Here is a 20,892-nt window from a genome sequence, read left to right as displayed (position 1 = left end):
TTCACAGAAAACAATGTGAATCAGCACTTTGCATGTCATTTATTCCGTATGCTCATGTTGTGATATACTGTATATTAAACCAACTATTCTCAGACTCTGGGCTGGGCCCACTGGGGGCCTTTGAGTGGTTTTTGAAACAAAAAAGTGATATTGGAGACAACTTCTGCACCAGTAAAAGCTCCAAAGCACGTGGTGAGGAAATATGAATACTTTGGATTCATAATGGCAGGCAGTGATGGGTGAGGGTAAGCTGAGTATTTATGTAGGTCATCAGACCTGACAGTGGCAAAGCACATATCTATAGCCCAGTTTGTAAATGATTTGGGAAGGTGGTCCTCGAAAAAAATTGTTGAAAACCCCTGTATTAAGCAGTAACCAACAAGGCTGGCTACACAAATTCAATCATATTTTCATGAATAGAGGCTTGTTTGTCACTTTAGTTCTTTACTTTATCTCTTGGGTTCTTTCCCAAGTTAAATATCCTACTCATCCTGCCTTAAAATGTTAACAATAGCCCAAATGACAAGAAGTGTTGAGGGAATTTAAAGGGTAACTTTGGTATTTTTCAATTTGGACCCTATTTTCCCATGTTTTTGTGTCTAACTGACTGACAATTGAGGGAGAGCGCTATAGACGGCAGCTGCTCACGGGCTGCAATATGGTGCTATTGGGGCAAGCTGGCACCGTCATTTACGTCCACTAAAAGTGTTTGTTTTTGCTATGACAGGGTCTGGTTGTTATTGGTTGATAATTACAACTAGCTTTTATGAATATGGAATTATGACTACTGACTGTCTTTTAGCATATCTGTATGTTGTGTATTTAGTTTATATTGTTTCATCATTAAGTACATTGCATTATCCAGGTACAGTATTTATGGCAGACTTCAATATTAAAATGTTATAAATGAGTGTACTGTTGCTGCGACAGGCAAACTCCCTCTGCTGGAATAAAGGAGAAACTTTAAACATGACCTCAGTACATATATGGTTTTATTTGGTAAAGCACTAACAGTACAAAAATATTTGATCTCATATAAAGTGTAAACAGTGCAGTTATAGTGTCAAATAAAACTGTGATGAAAACATCCCGAATCATCGATGTTTAGCTTAGATGCATGTTTCCAGTGTGTGCGTATACATTGAACTTTTCTCGTCCAACATTCGGTAACGGCTCAGACAAAAACGTCTGTGACAGCTAAATCAACGATTATTCTTGCTTTTTAGCTTCCTTCTCGGTGCAGTGGGGGAAACAGGTGTGGGCAGCGGCTCCTCCTTTGTCCTCTCGTGTTTAATGGCAGATTGTTGTTCAGGTTCAGTTGGATTTGGAGACCGTGGGGATCCGGCTTTAGGCCTCTTTGTAGGAGAGATCTTGTGGGCGGATGGACAGCTGTGCTGGTTCAGACACACAGAGCAGAGAGGGCTGACAGGGAGACAAACCTGCTGTCCAAAACCCACGAGCAGCCAGTTGATCTCGCTCCACAGCTCCCTACGACAGAGAGGAACACGCTTACTTTAAACCTGCATTCATTGATGATTTTTAATTTCAAGTTGCCGTCTATCCTGACCAATTTGGTGCCCAAGGTAAGATGTTAGTTGGTGACCCCTACCTCTTTTGGTTAAGCAGTGTTCATTTTGTGCATGCAGGATTGACAAAGCCTCTTAACCTGCTTATAATATAGCTACCATATTGACCTTGATTGTGAGACACCCCCTTTTAATCAAGACTCCTTTTTTGAGAGATTTTGAGAACAAGATCAAATCTTGTTTTTATATAAAAAAGAAAATAATTAAATCTGACCAGAATGCACCAATAACAGTAACACATTAAAGAAAAGGTAAGCTGATATATATCTTTTAAATGAAATAATCTTGTTTAAATATGCCAAAAATGTGACTGCAGTCTACTGGTAGGCCTATTTCTAACATAATTTAACCATCTAAAAGTAAAAAAATAGATAGGTTATATTATAATTCGACTTTTTTATTATTTATATAATTATCATAATTATAATGATATAATTATATATATTATAATTATAACACACCTATTACTCTGTAGGGAAGAATCAAACCAAACAAGTCCTAGCTCTGTGCAGTAAATAATGTGCTTGCTCTACAAGGTGTGTATAAATATTATGTAACAGAATATTTACTTTTAATTTAAGCAGTGCTGCTGAGTAACATCACATTCACAGAAAACAATGTGAATCAGCACTTTGCATGTCATTTATTCCGTATGCTCATGTTGTGATATACTATATATTAAACCAACTATTCTCAGACCTGTCTCATTGATCACGATCATGATCTTAAAATTGGAATTATTCTCCTCCTCAGTTCTTGATTTATTTGGCCTACTTTTAACCCTCTGAAAATGATGGTGGATCATCTGACTGGCATTAACATGACTGTCTTTTGACGGCTGTTGCAGTGCTCACTTTTAAAGACAGTGGACATACATATGAATCTTGAGATTGTGATGAATCTGTTGAACCACCTCAGTGGCAAACGGCAGTGTTATGACCAGGCTGTTTGTGGCCCCTCCGGCACTTGGTGCCCTACACACAGCGCATGATGCGCATGTTCCTAGCGGCGGCGCTGCATCTATCAGTCGACACACAATATGGGGAAGAGTTCCTATCAATCACCAGAATCAATGATGTGCTGGATGCACCAAGGTCCGTCTCGGTGACTCTGGTCTTTATAGATTTGTCGGCCCGTGTTAATCAGGTTGTACGGGTCAGCAGTGATTTAGTCATGCTGTTACCTGGGTAACCACTCCTCCAGGGCCTTGCGTGTTTCCTCCGGGTTCTTGGTTGGTTTCCTGACCCAGCCCAGCCGATTAGCGATACGATGCACATGTGTGTCCACACCTGAACAAAAAAAAATCAACACTATAAATGAGCACACATATAGATTTGCATTTCTAGAAATGGTGATGTTGACTCACTGTGTCGCGTTCACTCAGTCTAGTTATTGCAAATATATACAGTGTCTGTTATTTTTAATGCTGCTACTTAATCAACCTCAGATTCCAGACTGAAGCTTGCAGTTCAGTTTCCAACTATGTGAATTCACGCTGCTCTGTTAGACATAGCTTATCTATTTTATTCCATTTTGATTTGTAGGTGATATCATGCATGCTTCAGGAGTGTGTCCCCACCAATGCCGGACACCTGGTCCCAGGCGATGTCCATAGCCAAGTGAGCCATCTTAGGTCCAACCCCTGGCAGGCGCACCAGCCCTTCCACGCTGTCTGGGATGTCGCCTCCGAACTCTTTCTGCAGCATGGCCGATGTCAGCTTCAGATACTTCACCTTAGTCTAGAGGAAGGGCAGAAAGCCATTCAATAAGGTGCAAAAAACGAACAAAGGAGGAGGTTGAGAAGGTGGAAGCATGGCTGCTGTAGCACATGAAAAGACTTGTGCATTACCCTCCAGAAGCCGACAGGGTAGATGAGTTTTCCCAGTGCTTCATCGTCAGTAGTGAGTATGTTTTCTACAGTGCAGCCGTGAGCTCGGAGCTTCTGCATGGCTGCTGCCGTCACCTGGTCCCTTGTCTGACTGGACAGCATGAGTGAAACCAACACCTGGAAACGTCTCACCTGTGCTGGACAATAGAGGTATGTTAATGAATTTGAATCAGTGAATAATGTAGACTTAAAAAAAAGAAAACACACCTACATGTGCAGGAGCCTCTCTGTCGTAGCATTTCTCTGCTCCCATGCTATCTACAGGTGCATCACGGCCGCTCCTCATCTCACGAATGTATCCCAGTTGTTTCTTCCAGTCGGGAGGTTCCCAGTGTTCAGTCTTCACCGGTGTAACACCTTCGTCCTTGTCATATTCCACTTTTAGCTGTCTCCTCCTGCGGCTGTGTGAAGACAATGGTAAAGTGTCTGTTTCCGTTTTTGGATGGCAGCCACCTGAATGAACACAGGGGAGAGAGAACAAGAAATATTTGACACAGCACGGCAAAACAGAAAGAAAATACACTACAAGGCAAAAAGTATGTAGACATCCGAACAAAGTATGGGCATTAATTTGATGCTACAACAGCCTTCACTATTCTGGGAAGACGACCCACCAGGTATCTGCGTTCCAGTTCATCCCAGTGCTGTTAGACGTGGCATTGTCATTTTGAAACAGGACAGGGTCGTCCCTAAACTGTTGCAACAAACCTGGAGGCACACTATTGTCTACAACAGCGGTTTGTAAACGTTTTAGCTTGAGTCTCGTTAAATCAAAGCAATATCTGTTACTGACCCCTCCACACCGGTTGCATATATATCTAGCGGCCGAAGAGTGTTTTTAAAGTTAGAGTTTAAGTTATACAGTAATTTGCAACAGCAAAAACAATAAGAAGAAAGTCTGCTTTCCTATACTGTTACTCATCTCATGACCCTTTACATTAAAGCAGCAGTGGGTAGAAATGGAGCAAATATGATTAAAAAAAGTTATTTTTATAAATCGGTCACTATATCCTGACAGTAGTACATGAGACAGGTGATCTGAAAAAGGTGCCTCATGTGCCTGTGTCCTCCAGTGCTCCTAATGAGATCTGCAAGATTTCACAGACCGATTTCACGACTTTGTTAGGTGAGATAAAGTCCAGCCTGCAGCCAGCAGCCCTGGAGGCAGCTTGCAGCAGCAGCAGCCCTGGAGGCAGCAGCAGCCCTGGAGGCAGCAGCAGCCCTGGAGGCAGCTTGCAGCAGCCCTGGAGGCAGCCTGCAGCAACAGCAGCCCTGGAGGCAGCCTGCAGCAGCCCCAGCCCTGGAGGCAGCCTGCAGCAGCTCTGGAGGCAGCTTGCAGCAGCAGCCCTGGCGGCAGAGTGCTGCAGCAGCCCTGGAGGCAGCCTGCAGCAGCCCCAGCCCTGGAGGCAGCCTGCAGCAGCTCTGGAGGCAGCTTGCTGCAGCAGCCCTGGAGGCAGCCTGCAGCAGCAGCAGCAGCCCTGGAGGCAGTGTGCTTTAGCAGCAGCAGCCCTGGAGGCAGCCTGCAGCAGCAGCAGCTCTGGAGGCAGCTTGCAGCAGCAGCCCTGGAGGCAGCCTGCAGCAGCAGCAGCTCTGGAGGCAGCTTGCAGCAGCAGCCCTGGAGGCAGCCTGCAGCAGCAGCAGCAGCCCTGGAGGCAGTGTGCTTTAGCAGCAGCAGCCTGCAGCAGCAGCAGCAGCCCTGGAGGCAGCCTGCAGCAGCAGCAGCCCTGGAGGCAGCCTGCAGCAGCAGCAGCAGCCCTGGAGGCAGCCTGCAGCAGCAGCAGCAGCCCTGGAGGCAGCCTGCAGCAGCAGCAGCCCTGGAGGCAGCCTGCAGCAGCAGCAGCCCTGGAGGCAGCCTGCCTTGCCCCGATATAATTGTGTATCTGTGGGTGTGATGTGTCAATAATCACTTTTCAGCTGCAAGAGTCCACAAGTTTGGGTTAACACGTCAAAACAACCATGGCAACTTCCCCAGCCTTTGCACAGAAACAATACTCTGTCAGGAGCTGTAAATTAATTGTGGTTTATTGCATGGTTCTAAATAATTAGATGGTCGTCTGTGTTGAACTAGTAGGCTAAGGTAAACATTACCCGCTGATAAGGAGGCCGAGGAGGGTCTCTGCTCACAGATCCTCGCCTCCTCCTCATCCTCCTCCACCTTCACCTCCACAGAGGAGACTGGACCCACATCTCTCCGTCTGCTGGTGAGTTTGGACCTGAGAGAGGCCGCAGGTGCGCAGTCAGCCTTTAGACCACCACTCCGAGTGATAACAGACCTGCTGTGCATGAAGTAAGGAGAGGTCATTGTAAAACACTGGACTACATAACAGACCCTCGTGCTGCAGCGGACGGGAAGCATTGAGATGAAACTGAAGTTGGTTTCTCATTCGTAGTTTGAAAAGTTGAATCCCTTTTGAATAAATGCATGAAGGAAATAATAATAATAATAATAATAATAATAATAATAATATTTGTATTATTATTATTTCCTTCATGCATTTATTAAGTATTGAAGAAATAATAACAATAATAATAACAATAATAATAATATACTTTTACTAAAATTATTTAAATTTAAGCATATCAACAAAATAATGCAAAAACAGATTTTAGGCCACTAGTGGTTAATAATTACTATTAATAGATTTCATAAATATATAAAACGGAACGACATCTATGAGATACTATGTATTTTGAGAACTACTCACAATTATGAGTTTAGGGGTTGGCAATATGAAAATATGAATAAAAAAATCAATGTAGTCTTATGTATTTATGTTCATAACAAGAAATTGACATATTTTAATATAGAAATGTGATAAACTATTAAGGTAGTAGAGCTCATCGTGTTGCAGGCTACTATGTTCTGCATGAAGAAAAGACGTAGCTGTGGGATATTAATGCAGCAGTAAGCAGAATGTTTTTGGCATCATTTGGCAAATATTCCATAATAAACTTTCAGCATATTGTATTTCAAAAGGTTCTGATAGAAAAATAGACTTCTGCACCTCCTCATGGCTCTGTTTTCAGGCTTTAAATCACAGGTCATTTCAGAGAGAGAGCGTTCCTATTGGCTGTTCATTCAACGGAGGCAGCTGTCAATCACTCAAACTCTGATCAAACGGTCAAACTAGGCAGCGTTGATCAAATACGAATCAATACTATGTTATTGTAATGTCTATTTCTTGCCTCAAATGTTTTGCAGAAACATCTTGTACTGTACTGTTTAGCTGTGCAATGAGAAAGTTTGCTCCGGCTGGTGCTTGGTATTTCCTCAACTGATCTCAACTTGGCTGCTGGGTCACAAACTTTCTCATTTTAAAGCAAACCAGTACACTACAAGATTTTTCTGAAAACTTTTGAGGCGAGAAATAAACATTACAGTAAGAGAATACTGATTCATATTTGATCAGCGCTGCCTAGTTTGACCGTTTGATCAGAGTTTGTGAGTGATTGACAGCTGCTCAGAAACGGCAAGGCTCCAGCTCGGCTCTGATTGATTGTTTTCCTCCGGTCTGTGAAATCTTGCAGATGCCATTAGGACACCGGAGGACACAGAGGCACATGATATTTTTTTCTGATTACCTTTCTCATGCACTACTGTCAGGATATAGTGACACATAGTGTGTAACTTTTGTAAATCATATTTGCTCCAATCTTGCCTACTGCTGCTTTAATAAACCAGCACAGGGAACAGGCCTGCAGCGGGAATTGTTATTTTAAATCTAAGCTTTTACAAAAATATTGTAATAGAAGTAAATAACGCTGATCTTCTGGACTTCTCTGCAAAATATCATACTAATTTAATGACTAAAGCCCAAAATAATGTAATTTAATATTATAATAAATATGATTATTATATTATATTATAGTATATATATGTTACACCATTGAAGTGGATGAAAGGTACAAAAAAATGTGTTACTATTTTTGTTGCTTTTCTGTTTCTTATCATTCAAAATGTTTGTTTCTCTCCATTTTTGTCACAGCAAGACTTTAATGCATTTTGTTTAGGTTGATCTTGACCATGTAACCCAGTACACAACAAAGCTGAGTTCTTCAAAGTAATAAAATCACAAGACTTGTATTACTTATGATCCAGCAGCTCCTCTCACTGGCAGCCTGCAGACAGTGCAGCTGCAGACTGCAATGAGGAACCAACTTCAGCCCCGTTAGCACGGTCAGCTAACGGCTGGTTAACTGTTGGGTAACGTTTCAGTGTTTAGTAGCTAACAACTTATCACAAGATAATAGTCGACTGTTAACCAGTTTTACGAGGCGCTTGGGAAACGGAACAGTAGCTTAATATTGTGTGGATGTTTGGTTCATAATTTGTCATGATTAAATGTTTTTAAGACTAACAAAAGGGCTTTTAGCATAGTTTATGGGTTTAGCTAGCTGGCTCAGGAACTACATTTCCCAGCAGCCCAGAGTAACAAACGTGTTTTTGTAGGAAGTGCCCCTGTCACAGCGTTAGTGTGTCATCCGGTTGAGGAGTGGAGGACTGAGTCTGAACGAGAGAACAAGCTTCCAGCAGCAGAGACAGAGTTATATGAATGCACAGACTGCAGACGGCTCTGTGGGCTGCATGAGGACGAATGAAGCCGACAGAGACTCGTCTCCATCAAGGTGAGAGGAGGTGAGAGGAGCTGGAGAGGTTGTTGTTTAAAGCTGCCAGACCTTGACTGCCACAGAGGAATGCTAGCTCATGGGAATGTAAAGCCTAGCTAACGGTTCAGTAGCACCATTGTGCATGATTTATCCTCATTATATACCATGTTTATATGTTGTCAAGTGTCCACAGATATATAGTCTGCTCTGGTCGGATGCTACCTTGCACTGATGTGGTTGTTGTTGTTGTTGAAGTGAAACAGAAAAGTCGTTGTCTGTCTGCTCCCCCTCCCCTCCCCTCTGGCTCTGTCCAGTCCACATGACAGCAGCTTCTCCAAACCTGCACCTCCCCTCCCCCTGGTTTACACATTTACAGGCTCCAAACTTCACCTCTGCATAGCTGTGGCTGGGAGTCTAAAGGGTCTGCTCACACCCAAGTTACATAAAAAAACAGATTTAGTCCATGTCCAAGTACATGATGGTCATTCCCATGCTCTATTATGTCTCATAAGTTGTTGCAGCAATTTAACCTTTTTCAATAATCCCTCCAAAATACCACGTTAAAACACCAAGACCTTGAGGAACACCATAGAAAAAAGCCATGCTGCGATTTGGTTTCAAACACTTTTGACGTTTGGAGATTTCTGCAAGAATTGCATTTTTCGTGATTGGATGGCGAGCACTTATGTTCTGGAAACTGCTCAGAAACCCCCTTATTGTCAACATACCTAGGAAAGCCATCCATCCTCTGAATGCTCTAGGTCTGTAGTTTGTGGCTGTAAAGTTTCATGAGGCTGTGATTATCCTAGAGTCTAAAGAGTCCGCTCACACATTAGTTACATTAAAAAACATATTTAGTCCTTTTGCCTCCAGTGTTGTCTAGATGCAGCCATGCATAGTGTGATTTAAAAAGTGTAATGCTGCCACCACCGCTATATGGTCCTGTGTCAGAGGCAAGACAATATCCACCACACAGACTTAGAGTTACAGTACAATAATGCAGCCCTTAAACCCTCAGAGACCTACACACTATACCTGCTTTTTTGTCTTTTTTAGGGAGGTACAGGGGGACTTTAGGGGGAGAATGAATTGAATTGAATCATCTGAAAGCTGGGAACTTGAAGTTTACTTTGAGATGCAGCTCAGCACTGTGTTTCAAGTTGTTCTAGTCACAAATCAGAAATAAACATGAAATAATAAATTAAAATAAACTGTGAATGTGTATAAGGGCTTAGATCAGTATGATAGAAGTATATGAAGGTCATTCCCATGCTCTATTATGTCTCATAAGTTTTTGCAGCAATTTAACCTTTTTTACCACACGAGAATTGATAAAAAATATCAATAATCCCTCCAAAATACCACATTAAAACACCAAGACCTTGAGGAACACCATAGAAAAAGACATGCTGCGATTTGGTATCAAAAACTTTTGACATTTGGAGATTTCTGCAAGAATTGCATTTTTCGTGATTGGATGGTGAGCACTTCTGTTGTATAAACTGCTCAGAAACCCCCTTATTGTCAATCTACCTAGGGCAGCCATCCATCCTCTGAATGCTCTAGGTCTTTAGTTTGTTGCTGTAAAGTTTCATGAGGCTGTGATTATCCTAGAGGTCACCACGGGTCAACATTATCACACATGAATACAGTTGGGCTCATTGGATCCACAAGAGTCTCAGCTTTACAGTGATATCCAATTAATGTAATTCCAAAACTGTTTAGGGGCCCCAGTATGCAGACATAATTAAATACACCATTTTAGAATAGCTCATTTATACTGCATACAAAAAAATGCATGGTTTTTGCCCCAAACTGCATGTGATTATCATAAAGTGGGCATGTCTGTAAAGGGGAGACTCGTGGGTACCCATAGAACCTAATTTCATTCACATATCTTGAGGTCAGAGATCAAGGGAACCCTTTGAAAATGTCCTTGCCAGTTTTTCGATCCTGCGGGTCTCAGGGGGTTAATAACTCAGTGCAAATTGATTTAACAATTGCAATGGGACTCGGTCGTTACTGTGACCATCCATCTAATTGCTAGCAGGCAAGCTACATCAAGTCACATTTAGAGAATGTCAGGTTCTTTATCTGACCTTTTAGGTATTGGGTTTTGTTTTGTTATAATCCAAGCTAACTGTGATGCAAAATTTCCTAAATGTGTGTTTGCTCTTTCTCCAGGCAGTCATCAGTCCCAGCCTGTGTAGCCTGTCACATCTCCAGATTGGGCCATGAATAAACAACCAAGCAAGGAGAGTCTCAAGGACAAGGTGAAGGGGATCTTTGGGCTTGGACCCCCTCGGCCACCGAGCAAACAGAGTGAAACCAGACCGTCAGAGTTTATCATTACGACTGACATCATCAAGGTTTGCAGAAGAGACCGAGCATCTATGCATATTCATACACACTGAAACTCACCATGCTTTTTTCCTCTATCTTGTTTTACTTCATGTCATGGCTTTTTCTTTTCCCCTTGATATCTTTCAGGAGCTCCACCCGGACTGCGGTCTGAGCAACCGCGTTCGCATGATGAACCACGTCTGTGATCTTGCCAAAACGAAAAATTTGAGGATGTGAGTATACTACGGGTGTGACATTTTTGATACAGCGGTACATGTTATCTTCTGTGTTTGGCAAAATCTGTGTTTTTTTTTTTTTTAAGCATGCAGTGGAGTCTGTATGGAGAGCTGTGGAGGACATGCGGACACCAGAGCAGCCTCTTGAGGCCAGACATGCTGTCCTGCAGCTGCTGCGGGCCATTATACAGGGACAGGTATATAGACACAATGCACACACAAGCAAATACGAAATGTAAATATAATTCCTGGCATTTCATAAAGTAATGCACGCTGTTTATTCAAAGGGTGAGCGGCTCGGTCCACTGAGAGCCTACTTTTTCAAGGTGATCAGAGACTACCAACCGTGCAACGAGGACCTCTCTGATAGGTTGGAGGTCTTCAAGGCCTTAACCGAGAACGGGAAAGACATCACTTACCTGGAAGAGGACATAGGTACAAAAAACTGACCTGCAGACGCTGTGAAAAAGATGTGTAGTATTAGGTTGCGTAGTTAGTTGTGTTTGTTCAACCAAATATGAACCGGTAATATTCTATTCTCGCTGTTTTTGTCCTCTCCCCCAGCACGCTTTGTCCTCCTGTGGATGGACATAGGTCTCACCTCCGACTTTCTCCATGTTCTCGTAAATCTGGTGAAGTTCAACAGCTGCTACCTGGACCAGAATGTCTCCATCATGGTCCAGTAAGTCAGAGATACAGACAGATGTACACACTTCTGATTTTTTTTAAATCCAGAAAATATTATTAACATGCATTTTTTTGCTTGTTCTGTTGTGCTCCCTGTAGGAAAATCTGTCTCCTGTGCAATAGAACAACATCTTCAACAGATATTGAGGTGGGTACTTTTCTTTTCTTCAAGTTACTTTAGATTTCTGTTAAAGAGGACCTATTATGCTCATTTTCAGGTTCATACTTGTATTTTGGGTTTCTGCTAGAACATGTTTACATGCTTTAATGTTCAAAAAACACTTTACTTTTCTCATACCGGCTGTGCTGCAGCACCTCCTTTTACCCTCTGTCTGAAACGCTCAGTTTGAGCTCCTGCCCCGCCCTCCCAAAAAGCCCAGTCTGTTCTTATTGGTCAGCTGGCCCACTGTTGTGATTGGTCAACCAAACCAAATTCTCCGGACTCCACTCCAACTCCGCTCAAACTAGCTTTGTTTGAGGGCGTGCCAAACTATCCGCTGGGCAAAATGTGTTACTTGGTGACATCACCACGTTACGGAAGAAAAGGCGGGACTTAAATCAAGGTGTTTCAGGCAGTTCAGAAGCAGTGTTTCTATGGGAGAGAGTAACTCCCTTTGGCGTAGACTTTGGGCTTTGCAACCTTGCAAAGTTTTTATATGCACAAAAAACTATATAATACACTAAAAAGCATAATAGGTCCCCTTTAAACTGAAGCAGCTATAACTGCAGTTTAACTGGTTTTCAATTGTCAACCGAAGAACAATCAACTCATTCTTTGTTCAAACATCTCGTTAACATTCAACAGTACATGCTGACAGTCCTTGCTCAAAAATTACTGTTTTGTAATAAGACTCACCGACTTGAGTTTGCCATGTTATGATTTGAGCATATTTTTATTGCTGAATGCAGTACCTGTGAGGGTTTCTGGACAATATGTGTCATTGTTTTGTGCTGCTAATTGATTTCCAATAATAAATATATACAAACATTTACATATTTGCCCACTCCCATGTTGATAAGAGTATTAATTATTTGACAAATCTCCTTTTAAGGCTTGAACTTTTTTTGATCAGATAAAAAAATGTGCAATTAATCGCAATTAACTATGGACAATCACGTGATTAATCGCGATTAAATATTTGAATCGATTGACAGCTCTCGTAAACAAACAACGATTATCTAAATTTCATCAATAGTTATTAACTGCATAAGTAACACTGCCAATATAGTGAAACCTACTCTACTGTTGAATTTATGAACCTCGGAGTTGTTTTAACTTTGTATTGTTTCTTCTCCAAAGCACTGTGTAAAAATGATTAACGTTCAATGATGATCCGCTGCCATATGTACTACTTTTGTCTGTCTTTGTGTGTGTGTGTGTGTGTGTGGTTGTGTATGATGTGTCCAGGTGGCACTACAAGTACTGGATGCAGTGGTGTGTTACAACTGTCTGCCCTCAGACTCTCTCACTGTCTTCATCATCACACTCTGTCGTACTGTCAACGTCAAGGAGTTTTGTGAATCTTGCTGGAAGGTGAGAGAACACACACATAGTATACACACACGCACTTTTTTTCTTTTATCTGAAGGCTTTAATGCAAAGGAGCATTATTCATAACCGTCTCCTCTGATCTTCTCTCCTCTGTCCTTTTTGTTGTTCCCCCGTGCTGTGCTGCTCTGTGCTTCTGAAGTTGATGAGGAAGGTGTTGGGGACTCACCTTGGCCACAGCGCTATTTACACCATGTGCCGCATAATGGAGGAGAGGTATTATTCCAGATTTAAACTTATTTTTGATCTTATGGTGCATCATATATTATTGTGATGTGTAAGTGTGTCTCTCTAACTACCTGCAACATCCACCAGAGTGTACATGGAGGATGCACCATTGTTGAGAGGAGCTGTATTCTTTGTTGGGATGGCCCTGTGGGGCGCACACAGACTCCCCGCCCTCAAAAACACACCTACACTCGTTCTACCATCTTTCTACAAGGTAACACACACACACACACACACACACACACACACATACACACACACACACACACACACACACAGTACAGTACATGCACTCTTTCTACATGCACTTTGTAAATAGTAAAAATTAATGTTATCTTGGCCAAAATTATCTTATTGCTTATTAACTAATTCATACTTGGCAAAAAAATCAGGGAAAACATTTTTGTTTTCATTTTAAAACATATTGTTAAGGGCTGTGACTAATGATTATTTTCACAATTGAATAATCTAACATTTTTTTCTTGATTTATCATTTGCTCTACAAAATGTCACAAAGCAGAGGAATTCAGTTGGTTGCAATCTGCAACCTCACCGCTCGATAAGGCTGCACAATTAATTGAATATTAATTGCGATCACGATTTTGGCTTCCCACAATTAAATGAAGATGATCGACTGCGATATTGACGTTTAAAAATGCGTGCTCCGCTCATAGAAAACCATAGACTGTATAAGAAGTGGATGTAGTCACCGTGACGTCGCCTATTGGTTTTTGGACTGCCGTTCTGAAGCCTTGAGTTTGTGATTGTGGCTGTCGGCATCTTGGTATTTGGCCGTCGCGATGCTGGTCCTCTCCACGAGAGGGTGGAGCTAAGTACAACCGAACACTGAATAAGACATTTTTAGGCGACCAAAAGGGTTATAATTAACTTTCATAGTCAGAAATAGGGTCATTTTCTCATAGACTTCTTTACAATCAGACTTCTATTTGCAACCAGAGGAGTCGCCCCCTGCTGGCTATTAGAAAGAATGCAAGTGTAAGGCACTTCCGCATTAGCTTCACTTTTCAGACCCAGAGGTTCCCCACTGTAGAAAACTCAGCTGCGCATCAAATCAAACTCTTCCTAAACTAACAGCCAGCCACCAGGAGGCGATCAAGATGTCAAGATGTCATACTAGATGTCAAAATGTGCAACCTACAGTAGCAGCCTGTGAAAAACATTTCTGATTGCTGCGGTCCAGAGTAGAAGAGTAATAACAGAGAGCAGACGGACAAAACGAAAATGCACTAAATTCAGGTGAAGAAAAACCTTATTTGAAGTCTTATTTTGATTTTAAAGATTTGTACATTAGCAGGAGTGTTGCACAACACGGAGATGAAAGCAGCACTCTGTTTATTTAAATGTGAAAGTGCAATAAAAATATTTTGTCCCTAAAATCTATGAATAATCGTGATAAATAATCGTGATCTCAATATTGATCAAAAAGATCGGGATTATCATTTTGGATATAATCATGCAGCCCTACTGCTAGATACTCCCAAATCCTACACACTGGTCCTTTAAGCAATTAATCAGTGAACAAAATTGTTGCAGATACATTTTCTGTGGACAAACTTATCAATTAATTGATTAATTGTTTCAAGTCTAATATTGTCAATGCACAATGTCAATTTTCAGAACAGAGTTGTCTCTTTTTCTCTCCAAGCATTGCTCTGTCACTTTGTGCGATGAAACACATACATTCACATGCATGCTGCTGTGCCAAGTACAAATGTGTGTGGCATAGACTGGATCTCCCTTTTGCGTTATTAGTGTTATCATACAATAGATTCTATCAAGCAGTATCCAGTGTGACGTTATCAGTTGTTGCGCTGTCCCTCGTTCTAAGGATTTATAGGAGAGCTGAGATTGAACAATAATGAATAACCAGACATGACAAACGACCAAAGAGAAGGTTGTTTGAAAAACAATACTATGAATAATAATAAAGTAATAAATAAGTTGTGACGACTGTTGCTGTCTGACCTCTGCCACTCAGGCCATGTCGTGTCCCAATGAGGTGGTGTCCTATGAAATCGTCCTGTCCATCACTAGACTGATCAAGAAGTACGGCAAAGAGCTGCAGGTGGTCACCTGGGACATCCTGCTGGGGATCATAGAGCGACTGCTGCAGCAGATCCAGGTACACACATACATACTGCACATGTGCACACACACACACAAACAGATTAAAATACCTGTTGTTTTTTGACCAAATGGCCCGCCTCATCTGTCTTCACAGACAATAGGCAGTGCGGAGTTGAAGGCCATTGTGTATGAGCTGTTGACCACAGTAGAGGAGCTTTACGAGCAGAACGGTTACCACGGTTCCACCGAGAAGTTCTTCAGTCTGGTGGAGAAATGTGCTGACAAGAGACCCGTTAGTGTTTTTGAGTTTCCATCCCTTGGTGTCATCTTGTGTCCTCATTTGGTCTGCTAACATACTGCAGCTACTTTTTTAATCTTAATCTTGTGCGTGTGTGACAGGATGCATCAGTGCTGACCCTCATCTCGTACAGGGCGCAGTCCATCCAGCCAGCCAAGGACAGCTGGATTCAGAGCCTTCACCGCCTCATGGAGAAATTTTTCAGGTAGGATGCACAGATATCTATCGCCTCTGTGACGAGATTTTGGCATTTGTGTCCCTCTTTGTCAACCCTCTGAGACCCACAATAGACAGGTTTTTGACTTTTTTAGGGGGCTACGGGGGGTCTTTAGGGGGAGATAGCAGGTCAACAGTATATCTAACATAGAAGTGGTGTATATCATCTGAAAGCTGGGAACCTGAAGATTAATTTGAGATGCAGCTCAGCACTGTGTGTCAAATTGTTATTGTCATGAATAAGAAATAAAAAAATAATCAATTAATTAAAATAAAGTGTGAAAGTGTATACGGGCTTAGAACATTATGTTGGAAGTATATGATGTCATCCCCATGCTCTATTATATCCCTTAAGTTGTTGCATTATTTTTGTTGTTGATACCATTTGTAACACACATTTGGTGCTAAATTTAAAAAAAAATTTTACCTCTTGAATTGATAAAAATTATCAATAATCCCTCCAAAATACCACATTAAGTCACCAAGACCTTGAGGAACACCACAGAAAAAGCCATGCTGTAATTTGGGATCAAAAACTTTTGACATTTTGAGATTTCTGCAATAATTGCATTTTTCGGTGATTGGATGGCGAGCACTTCTGTTCTGGAAACTGCTCAGAAACCCCCTTATTCTCAATCCATCTCAATCTACCTAGGAAAGCCATCCATCCTCTGAATGCTCTAGGTCTCTAGTTTGTGGCTGTAAAGTTTCATGAGGCTGTGATTATCCTAGAGGTCACCACAGGTCATTTTATACAGTGAGGTCAAGTTTCAAAAAATGGTCTCACTATATGAAAATGGCTACTATGTAAAGTTGGTCATTATGATAATCATCACCTCGACCTCTGTCTCATCCCATCTCGGCTGTACCGTAATCTTTGCTGTTATCTTGCTTTCTCTCTGAAAGGAACGAGCCTCGCAGCGTGATAAGAATCAAGGTGCTTCATATCCTGTCCTTCGTTCTCAGTACCAACCGACAGCTTTACGAGGTCTGTACGCTCACACACACACGCACATTTGCATCTTTGTTAACTGTCAAATCCACTGTCGCTGTGTTTGTTATTATATGTCTGTCCTGTCTGTGTCTGTAACATTTCTGTTTAACTGTTTTGCTGTTGTACACTGATGTGTGGTAAACTTTGTTTTCTGTTTTCACCGATGTATAGGTCATTACAATTTAATAAGATAAAACTCTTTGTCTTATTTTCTTCTTTGACTTGTTCCAGGATGAGTTGATTGAAATGGTGGTGATCCCCCAGCTCAGTGGGATAGCTGACGACCGGGACCTGGCCGTCCGAAAACAGGCCACCCAGCTACTGGTGGACCTCGCTGAGGGCTGCAACACACACCACTTCACCAGCCTACTGGACATCATTGAGCGGGTAGACAGACAGACAGACAGACAGACAGACAGACAGACAGACAGACAGATGTTTATGTTGTCTCACTTTAACCCTCATGAAGTAATGTAGTTCTGTCCATTCCAGCTACGCTGAAGTCATTTTAGTGTTTCTTTCTCTGTGTAGGTGTCCAGTCGCTCTCTGGTGTGTCCAGGGCCCCTGGAGGTTTCAGAGAGAGACCCGACAGCAGAGTCCCCTATGGAGGACGTCAGGACTGCTATACTGGGCCTGCTGGAAATCCTGCAGGTAGACACATGAGGGCTGGATTCACAAAAGTGACATTAAGATTGATGTTAAGAAGTTATTTCAGAAAAAGATACAGCTTAAAAGGATCTGAAATGTGAACACTCAATATTGTTCTTATCTCTTGCAAACTTCATTTGTTTTAATATTTACAAACTTAATTGGCCACCTGAAGAAAGAACGAAAAAGTGAATTGATATGATTCTAGATGGGCATGTTTACAGATAATGATGCAGTCTGCCTGATAGCTATCTGATGCTGTTTAAGGTTTCTTCATATCAGTAATGTTTGTAAACATACCAGAGAATAAATAGTTTAACTTTTGATTCATATCAACTTTTCTTGAGTTTTATCTTTTTAACTTAAGACAATCAAGTGATAAAAAATTGCACTACAAACATTTTTTCCTATGTCACAGTTGAAGAAAATAATTCCCTATGAGGTTTTTGTGAATCTGGTGATTAACCTCCATCCTTTTCTCTCCTGGCAGAGCAAGCTTTACAGCCTACCAGCTGGTCACGCTAGTCGCGTGTATGAGTTGCTTATCAGCCACCTGCAGCTTCACTACAAGAACAAGTACAGTTCAACTATCGCTTCCAGTATTAGACTACAGGTAGGGGGGATTAATTTTTTTTCTGTGCATATTTGTTCATCTCTTAATCCATTTGTAACATACATGCATGTTGACTTTTTATTCTTTTCGCTTTCATTCTCTCCTTCAGGTGTTTGACTTCTTCCTGATGATGCGAGCGGACTCTCTTCACCGTCTCGGGGTCCCCAACAAAGACGGGGCCATGAGGTTCAGCCCTTACTGCTACTGTGACACAGGGTGAAGACGCACGCACACCACAGATTTGTTTGTTTGTTTGAAGTATTTAATACTCTTATTAACATGGGAGTGGAAAAATATGCTGCTTTATGCAAATGTATGTATATATTTATTATTGGAAATCAATTATCAACACAAAACAATGACAAATATTGTCCAGAAACCCTCACAGGTACTGCATTTAGCATAAAAAATATGTTCAAATCATGACATGGCAAACTCAAGCCCAACAGGCAACAACAGCTGTCAGTGTGTCAGTGTGCTGACTTCCCTATGACTTGCCCCAAACTGCATGTGATTATCATAAAGTGGGCATGTCTGTAAAGGGGAGACTCGTGGGTACCCATAGAACCCATTTTCATCAGCATATCTTGAGGTCAGAAGTCAAGGGACCCCTTTGAAAATGGCCACAACAGATTTTTCTCTCTAAAATTCAGCGCAAGTTTGGAGCGTTATTTAGCCTCCTTCTCGCTAAGCTAGTATGACATAGTTGGTACCAATGGAATCCTTAGGTTTTCAAGTTTAATAGTCATCACTCTAGCTCTAAAACTGAGCCAGCTACAACCTACAAATTGCAAGTTGCGTTAATGCATTAAAGAAATTAGTGGCGTTAAAACAAATTTACATAACGAGTTGTCGTGTTAACTGTCCTTTTGTTGTTTCAGGGAGCCAGAGAAGCGTGTCAGTGAAAAGAAGCCTGCAGGTTCAACATCTCCTCCTGCTGGCAGCCCTGCTCCTCCCACTGCTCCTTCCGCTTCAACAGCCTCAATACGCTCAGCCTACCTGCCCTACGCACCGGCCTTCAGTGTCCTCCTGCAGTGCCTCAAAATGGTACACACAAAATTATTGTATCCAACTCACAGATAAGGGCATGCATGGAGTGCAATGTCTGCGTCAAAGTACCGACTGCTATTTCTTGTGGCTATTGCTCCAGGGATTTTGTCCCCCTTTGAAGCAAATTACTTTGGACAGATCCACATGCGACAGATGGTTACAGTAATTTCCCTGCTATCTTTCAAGATATCAGACCTGGTTTATTTTTGTCTTGTAGGAGACCGATTGGAAGGTGTTTAGGCTGGTTCTCGACAAGCTGCCGTGGACGCTGCAGTACAAAGTGCTGCTGCTCACGTCGCCATGCAGCTTGGACCAGCTCTGTTCTACACTCTGCTGCATGGTAGTGCAAATAAAGACACATGCAAATCTATAGACCTTTTCAAACTTGATAACATAAACGTTCCAAAAGGGCCCCTTTGTATTTCCTGTTCCAATAGAGAGGCGAAGTGCATCCCCTTCCGGTGGACCCCATGGGACCTTATTTTGGAAAAAATATGTACGGTAACGGCGAAAGACGAATAATCTTTTTATCCCGTTCGAATTGTAGCATGAATCACACATACGATGTTCGTCAATTGAAGAGATAATTTTGCAGGTCAAGAAAGTTGCAGTTTGTCATAGTATCATTTAGTTTTGTGTGAAACCGCTCAGTGAACTACATCTCTCGTCTCGCACAATATACGTCACCAACACTAGCCAGCTGGCTAACTTAGCTATGACCACACACAAATTAAATGTTATCTTACCTGATGTGTTTTATCCAACAACTCCTGGTCTTTTTATCAGCCGGAAAGCAAAAGAACGAGCGAGACCCGTTGGTCGTGTGAGTACATCCCAGTACAAAACACACAGGCATCGTAGCTTCAGTGAGAGAGACGTCACTTACGTAACTTCTGGGTGTATAGTCTTTCTAGTTACGTATTTTCACAGTCTGATACTTCAACAGTTTTACAACAAACTGCGACTTTCTTGATTTGCAAAATTATCTTTTAAATTGACAAACATCATATGTGTGATTCATGGCGCAATTCAAACGGGATCAAAAAACTACCGTTCACATTTTTTCCAAAATAAGATCCCATGGTGGTCCACTGAAACGGGCGGGACTTCACCTCTCTATGGTTGTTAATGCAGTAGCTGTTAGGAAGTAAACTTGGACCAAAGCTGTTGCACTAGAAACAGAATGGCAATGAAAAGGTCTATACTTAAAAGTCTGTACACATGTGGATTTGCTTGCATACACATGACCAGATGTCATGCTGCTATACATTGCTCATTTTTTTGTTTGTGTGCTTGAAGGTGACAGATCGTCTGATCTCAGAGCGCTTGAAGAAGACCCCAGAGGGGTTTTCTCGCACTGAAGTTCAGCTGGCGGTGGTTCCTGTTCTCACAGCGATCACCTCCTACCATAACTATCTGGAGCAGTCAAGACAGGTACAAACGATGGTCTGTAGAAAGTAATAGTCGACATCACTAACAGGTTTCTAGGATGCTCTGAAGCTTGCATGTTGCGTTTACTGACTGCCAGAATATCCACATTTGGGCAACAGCAGCCCATTATGGCTGGTGTCTGTATATCACACAGATTTACCAGCCCCTCCACACACATACATGGAGGCAGTTATTTCCATGCTGGAATGATGTTAGTTAATTTCCTTTCCCCTCTACAGAGAGAACTGGTTCAGTGCCTCGAGACCGGCCTCATTTACCGCTGTGCCAAACAGTGTGTGGTGGCTCTTACAATGTGCACGGTGGAGATGCCTGACATCATGATCAAGCTCCTCCCCGCTCTTATCGTCAAGCTAACCCACATCTCTGCCACCGTTGCCATGGCGTCTCCTATGCTCGAGTTCCTCTCCA

The 20,892-nt window shown here is 42.0% G+C and overlaps 2 protein-coding genes across 5 annotated transcripts in view; one reads left to right on the top strand and one right to left on the bottom strand.

Annotated features, from left to right (window-relative positions):
• Positions 1 to 974: 974 nt before the first annotated feature.
• Positions 975 to 5,848, bottom strand: nthl1 (nth-like DNA glycosylase 1). The gene is made up of 6 exons (XM_037765024.1): positions 5,563 to 5,848; positions 3,686 to 3,927; positions 3,436 to 3,606; positions 3,166 to 3,325; positions 2,770 to 2,875; positions 975 to 1,488 (listed from the first exon to the last, which is right to left on the bottom strand). Exons 1-6 carry the CDS (start codon positions 5,828 to 5,830, stop codon positions 1,203 to 1,205), a joined length of 1,233 nt encoding a protein of 410 aa, XP_037620952.1. The 5' UTR covers positions 5,831 to 5,848; the 3' UTR covers positions 975 to 1,202.
• tsc2 (TSC complex subunit 2) overlaps positions 5,530 to 20,892 on the top strand; it is a 36,510-nt gene continuing 21,147 nt past the window's right edge. For all 4 annotated transcript variants that reach the window (XR_005206261.1, XM_037765023.1, XM_037765022.1 and 1 more), the window contains exons 1-23: positions 5,530 to 5,675; positions 7,925 to 8,100; positions 10,267 to 10,451; positions 10,573 to 10,658; positions 10,748 to 10,858; positions 10,949 to 11,096; positions 11,226 to 11,343; positions 11,448 to 11,496; positions 12,757 to 12,882; positions 13,040 to 13,113; positions 13,213 to 13,339; positions 15,125 to 15,268; positions 15,368 to 15,505; positions 15,613 to 15,716; positions 16,634 to 16,715; positions 16,953 to 17,108; positions 17,253 to 17,372; positions 17,860 to 17,982; positions 18,092 to 18,198; positions 18,864 to 19,029; positions 19,250 to 19,372; positions 20,332 to 20,466; positions 20,703 to 20,892. Coding sequence is in view for 3 of the 4 variants with exons in the window: in XM_037765023.1 (XP_037620951.1) it covers positions 10,784 to 10,858; positions 10,949 to 11,096; positions 11,226 to 11,343; positions 11,448 to 11,496; positions 12,757 to 12,882; positions 13,040 to 13,113; positions 13,213 to 13,339; positions 15,125 to 15,268; positions 15,368 to 15,505; positions 15,613 to 15,716; positions 16,634 to 16,715; positions 16,953 to 17,108; positions 17,253 to 17,372; positions 17,860 to 17,982; positions 18,092 to 18,198; positions 18,864 to 19,029; positions 19,250 to 19,372; positions 20,332 to 20,466; positions 20,703 to 20,892 (2,305 nt within the window). In the remaining variant the exon portion in view is untranslated. The remainder of the gene's footprint in view (positions 5,676 to 7,924; positions 8,101 to 10,266; positions 10,452 to 10,572; positions 10,659 to 10,747; positions 10,859 to 10,948; positions 11,097 to 11,225; positions 11,344 to 11,447; positions 11,497 to 12,756; positions 12,883 to 13,039; positions 13,114 to 13,212; positions 13,340 to 15,124; positions 15,269 to 15,367; positions 15,506 to 15,612; positions 15,717 to 16,633; positions 16,716 to 16,952; positions 17,109 to 17,252; positions 17,373 to 17,859; positions 17,983 to 18,091; positions 18,199 to 18,863; positions 19,030 to 19,249; positions 19,373 to 20,331; positions 20,467 to 20,702) is intronic.

The sequence above is a fragment of the Sebastes umbrosus genome, chromosome 3, assembly GCF_015220745.1.
Source record: "Sebastes umbrosus isolate fSebUmb1 chromosome 3, fSebUmb1.pri, whole genome shotgun sequence".
In the NCBI taxonomy this organism is placed as follows: domain Eukaryota; kingdom Metazoa; phylum Chordata; class Actinopteri; order Perciformes; family Sebastidae; genus Sebastes; species Sebastes umbrosus.
The sequence above is the reverse complement of the archived record's forward strand: the minus strand, read 5'-3'. Positions and strand labels throughout refer to the sequence as shown.